The sequence below is a fragment of the Triticum dicoccoides genome, chromosome 2A (assembly GCF_002162155.2).
Source record: "Triticum dicoccoides isolate Atlit2015 ecotype Zavitan chromosome 2A, WEW_v2.0, whole genome shotgun sequence".
Lineage (NCBI taxonomy): Eukaryota > Viridiplantae > Streptophyta > Magnoliopsida > Poales > Poaceae > Triticum > Triticum dicoccoides.
Window position 1 is genome coordinate 634367949 of NC_041382.1, and position 5286 is coordinate 634373234.

General features: G+C 54.0%; 1 protein-coding gene across 1 annotated transcript; it reads left to right on the top strand.

Annotated features, from left to right (window-relative positions):
- The first annotated feature begins 225 nt into the window (after positions 1–225).
- LOC119355893 (beta-fructofuranosidase 1-like) lies at positions 226–4964 on the top strand. Its single transcript, XM_037622776.1, has 7 exons — positions 226–847; positions 1010–1018; positions 1211–2082; positions 3803–3964; positions 4048–4274; positions 4350–4437; positions 4528–4964. The coding sequence occupies exons 1-7, from the start codon at positions 436–438 to the stop codon at positions 4726–4728; spliced, it is 1971 nt and encodes a 656-aa protein (XP_037478673.1). The 5' UTR covers positions 226–435; the 3' UTR covers positions 4729–4964.
- The last annotated feature ends 322 nt before the right edge of the window (positions 4965–5286 follow it).

A 5286-nucleotide genomic window follows, 5' to 3' on the forward strand; every position in this document is an offset into this window, starting at 1 on the left:
CATGCAAAGGCACTATGTGGATTCCATGAGCCACACGAATCGGGTCCTGGTCTCTGACCCGTCCTCCTCCTATCGCGTCGGATAGCCGGTGCATGATGACCGGCCCCATAGACCCCGTTCACCCAGCGTACGTCTCAGACACAAGAGGCAGCCGTTTCCTTCCTTTTCTTTCCCGCCTCCTCCGGCAGCGATGTTTCCTTCCCAAACAAAGGGCTCAGAAAGATCGTCGATCGCCACACTGCACCACCTGTCTCTTCCATACAAGGCTCCGCTGTCTATAAATATCGCCCGGCTCCGGCGCTCCTTCTGCTCTCTCGACCGATCCAGCAGTTCATACTTTTCCCGTGAAACACAAAGCATAAACAGCTCGATCGCCGGATACATGCGTCTCCTCTACCATTAGCTCCATCAAGCCTAGCTAGCTAGCGCGCGGCGATGATCCCGGCCGTCCCGGCGATCGTGGACGGCGGCTTCCACGCCGCCCAGAGCGCGAAAGCGCCGCTGCTTCCGGAGACCAACCTCAAGGGTGGCCGTCCTCCGGCACGGCAGAAGCGCCCGTCGACCGTTCTCCCGGCCATCGCGTGGACCGTGCTCCTTCTCGCGCTCGCCGGGCTCGTTGTCTACAGACAACGGCATGGCGACGGCCAGGCCGCCGCGCCGGGAGACCAGGTCGCGGCAGCGGGCCGCGCCGTGGAGGTGGCCGCCTCCCGCGGCGTCGTGCAGGGCGTGTCGGAGAAGTCCACCGCCCCGGCGCTCCTCGGCGGCGGCGCCTACGACTGGACCAACGCGATGCTGGCGTGGCAGCGCACGGCGTTCCATTTCCAGCCCCAGAAGAATTGGATGAACGGTAGATACGTCGCCATCGCTCTTCTTCCGTCCAATTCAATACGCTGAAACTTGGATACGTACGTCTCTGATACAAACATTTCCACTTTGCTAACTCGGTCTTGCGTTTTTGTCACGGACGTCTTGTGGGTTCCGATCGATCTCTTCTCATCGACGTCTCCAGATCCCAACGGTAAGTTGTTGCCGCCGGCCGATCAATCCAGACATGCACATGCATGCTGTGAAAAAATGCTTTATTGTTCCAACGTTTCTGGCTAGACGGTCCTATCAATGCACGACCCAATGATCGTGCGATCTACGTACTAGCTTTCATGTCTTAACTGTTGCGAGTTGTGAAATTCACGCGCACCGACTGGTCTCGCAGGTCCACTGTATTACAAGGGATGGTATCACCTCTTCTACCAGTGGAACCCGGACGGGGCGGTGTGGGGGAACATCACGTGGGGCCACGCCGTGTCGCGCGACCTCGTCCACTGGCTCCACCTGCCGCTGGCCATGGTGCCCGACCACTGGTACGACATCAATGGCGTCTGGACCGGCTCGGCGACGCAGCTCCCCGACGGCCGGATCGTCATGCTCTACACCGGCTCCACGGAGGACGGCGTGCAGGTGCAGCTCCTGGCCGAGCCGGCGGACCCGTCCGACCCGCTGCTGCGGCGCTGGGCCAAGTCGGAGGCGAACCCCGTGGTGGTGCCGCCGCCGGGCGTCGGGCTGACGGACTTCCGCGACCCGACGACGGCGTGGCTCAACCCGGCCGACAAGGCCTGGCGGATCACCATCGGGTCCAAGAACCAGGAGCACGCCGGGCTGGCGCTGGTGTACAGGACGGAGGACTTCGTGCACTACGACCTGCTGCCCACGCTGCTGCACGTCGTGCAGGGCACCGGGATGTGGGAGTGCGTGGACTTCTACCCGGTGTCCGCCGACCCGGCCGCCGGCGTGGGGCTCGACACCTCCGCCGCGCCGGGGCCCGGGGTGAAGCACGTGCTCAAGACCAGCCTCGACGACGACCGGAACGACTACTACGGCATCGGCACCTACGACCCCGCGACCGACCGGTGGGCGCCGGACGACGCGGCGATCGACGTCGGGATCGGGCTCCGGTACGACTACGGCAAGTTCTACGCGTCCAAGACGTTCTACGACCCCGTGGGGCGGCGGCGCGTGCTGTGGGGGTGGATCGGCGAGTCCGACAGCGAGCGCGCCGACGTGCTCAAGGGCTGGGCGTCCCTCCAGGTTAGCAACCAACCCACTCAACATTGGTCTCATTTCGTTCCTGGCAATCGACCCGGTGGTGTTACGGTACGTCAGGTACACAAAAGCTCTTGAGATTGTTTTCTGACAAGGAACTGAACGAGGAGCCACCGATGTCCGATGGATCGTCAGAGCTCTGAACTTGTGAACCAGAGCTCGAAACGTGGCCATGGCAGTCTGTGCAACGTAGTACGCACGTTGTTCTGTCTGAACTATTGAAATGCTAGAGCCGCACTGTCTGTGCATCAGTCTCTGGCCTTGTCCATGCACATGCGACCAGGGCTCCTCCCTGCTACTGTACGCCATAAACCCATTGACTTTCACCGGCCACGAGGTGCATGCGGGCATGCATATACGTATATAGGAGTATATAAAACAAATCAAATCCGTGCGTGGGCCCTCGGGCCCACATCCATTCATCCAAAACGACGAGCTGCACGTCTCTCTTGCCTGCTTAATAATTAGTATAAAATTATTAAAACAAACCAACTGTCGAGAGGGCCCAGGCAGATCTGCAAGCGTCCAATGGACTGGCGCGAAATGCAATTTGTCTGCAATGGTTTCCTGGTGACGACCGCGACTTCTCTCCGATTGTTTGAAGCAACTTGTTGCCTGAGTCAAAGGCTCCAATTCGTACGTGTAACGTGCCTTGGCTGGGTACTTGAGTTGGGTTTTACTTGACGCCGAAGGATTTTGAGTTTAAAATTCGAATGGAAATGTTCAAGGTTTCCTTCTGATGAAGAAGGCGTGTTCATAGTGATCCAGATTAGTCAACGGGAACTCCTTCTGATGCACTAACCAAAAGATCGCTTAAAAAAACTTTCTGCTGCTCCATTTCCTTTTACTTGTCCATTTCTAGGCGGATAATGTTTTCTATACAAATAACTTGCGTATTCCACCAACTATATTCCTTTCTTTGGCAAAAGACTCGCCTTTTTTCATATATTTTTGTGCGGGGAATCAAGGCGTTTTTATTCCAAGACAATAGGGTTTACAATCTGCCATTACAAGTTCTTGAAGAAAATCTGAAGCTCTATGCAACCAACAAGCGTCGCTTCTTCGAGCAGTCCGTGCATAATTTGCAGGACAACGAGCTACCCTCTTTTGGTGATCTAGCCTCTTTTCATTTATTAATGAAGCTAATGAAAGTTCATATGTATCGAGGGTTCAAAAGGGAGGGAAAAATACCACTACTGTCACCCGCAATGACACAGTTTCCGCCTTGGATTTAATGTTTGCCTTATAAACGTACACGCCTTTCTTTCGTTCAAGATCTTCCAAGCAATGGCTATGGTATTCTAGCGAAACGCTGTCGTCGCAAGCACGTGTGGCACTGTGGCAGCATAAAGATCTTAAGACATGTTTTTTCTCGAGGGAAGGAGACAAAACTGTTGGTCTGCCTTTGTTCAGATTCAACCAACTATATATAGGTACTGTCTTGCTTAGTTGATCGATACGTTGCACACTGGCATCAAGGACCGTGACACATACTCCACATGTACTCTCTTCGTTTTAACGATTGATGCAGTAAACCAAGTTCAGTTTGCTATATCCTCGTTTTACGGTCTGTCCGCAGAATGTTCATTCAGTCCTCTTCGGTCACAAACTCACAATCGCATTAGTTTTGCCTTTCTTAAGTCGTACCGCAGTATAGGCAGCACGTAAAGCCCGGTAATTAACCACATTCCTTACCAACATGCAGTCATTTCCGAGGACGGTTCTCCTGGACACCAAGACGGGCAGCAACTTGCTGCAGTGGCCGGTGGTGGAGGTGGAGAACCTGCGCATGCGCGGCAAGCGCTTCGACGGCCTCGACCTGCAGCCCGGCTCCGTCGTGCCCCTGGACGTCGGCAGAGCAACACAGGTGAGTTGCAGGCCCTCTGTACTGCATCTCTTCGTTCTAGATCGTCTTCAGAGCACCAACGTTGACAGTCGGCCCTGGTGCAGTTGGACATCGAGGCGGTCTTCCAGGTGCAGGCGGGCACGGCGGCGGGGGCGGAGGCGCCGTACAACTGCAGCGCGAGCGCCGGCGCGGCGGGGCGGGGCTTGCTCGGCCCGTTCGGGCTGCTCGTGCTGGCCGACGACGGCCTGTCGGAGCAGACCGCCGTCTACTTCTACCTGGTCAGGGGCGCGGACGGGAAGCTCAGCACCCACTTCTGCCAAGACGCCTTCAGGTATGCACGCATCCATCTTAATCTGCACGCGCTCCTAATTACATCGACCTTAATCTGCACGATCTTGATCGTCAGGTCATCGAAGGCGAACGATCTTGTCAAGGCCGTTTACGGCAGCTCCGTCCCTGTGCTCGACGGAGAAGATCTGTCGGTGAGAATACTGGTACGTTTCTTAAAGGATTCGATATATCATGATTGGTTGGTCTTGACTCATCGGTTACATACTGATTTTGTCCGTGGATTTTTGCCATAGGTCGATCATTCCATCGTGGAGAGCTTTGCTCAGGGCGGGAGGACATGCATCACATCGCGCGTGTACCCTACGAAGGCAATCTACGACTCTGCCAGAGTTTTCTTCTTCAACAACGCTACAAATGTTAACGTCACCGCAAAATCGATCAAGATCTGGGAGCTGAATTCGGCCTACATCCGTCCATATCCATATTCATCATAAGTAGGCCGGCAAGCAATGTTTGCCTCGATAGTTTGATTGTATACAATGTAGGGCAGCGGCTCTTTTGTTTTCTTTACTTTCTTCATTTTTGTGAATATATTATAACGGGAAGTAATGCTGTTGGTGGACTACAGATGTATTCTTTGCCACAAAATAAGTGGTTTTCTGTGTCTGAATAGTGTGACTAAATAACTCAGGGGCTATACAAAATGAAGTAAAAAAGTGCAAATGATAAAGGATTTTGGGAATGTAAAAATGAGAGCATGATGAATACAAGAACATGTTTCAAGATGTTCTGCCCAAAGCGGTGGTGCCACATGATGTGGGATACAAAAAAGGGTCATTGGTTCAGACAACCAAACGTGCCGCCCCTGATCCAAAAATGTGAGAACTTGGCTAACCCATCTGCATGGGTGTTCGTAGCTCTACCTTCAAAAGTAAAATTAAAAGTGTGAGAAGAAGCTCTAATCATAATCTCGCTAATGATAGCATTGTACCCTCCTCGACTGCCTTTGTGAATATCGTTGATTACCTGCTTCGAATCAGACGCTATGATGA

Coding starts and splice junctions, on each gene's coding strand:
- LOC119355893 (XM_037622776.1), top strand. CDS start 436: ATGATCCCGGCCGTCCCGGCGATCGTGGACGGCGGCTTCCACGCCGCC. Junction 4,275..4,349: donor TTCTGCCAAGACGCCTTCAG/GTATGCACGCAT, acceptor CTTGATCGTCAG/GTCATCGAAGGCGAACGATC. Junction 4,438..4,527: donor ATCTGTCGGTGAGAATACTG/GTACGTTTCTTA, acceptor TTTTTGCCATAG/GTCGATCATTCCATCGTGGA.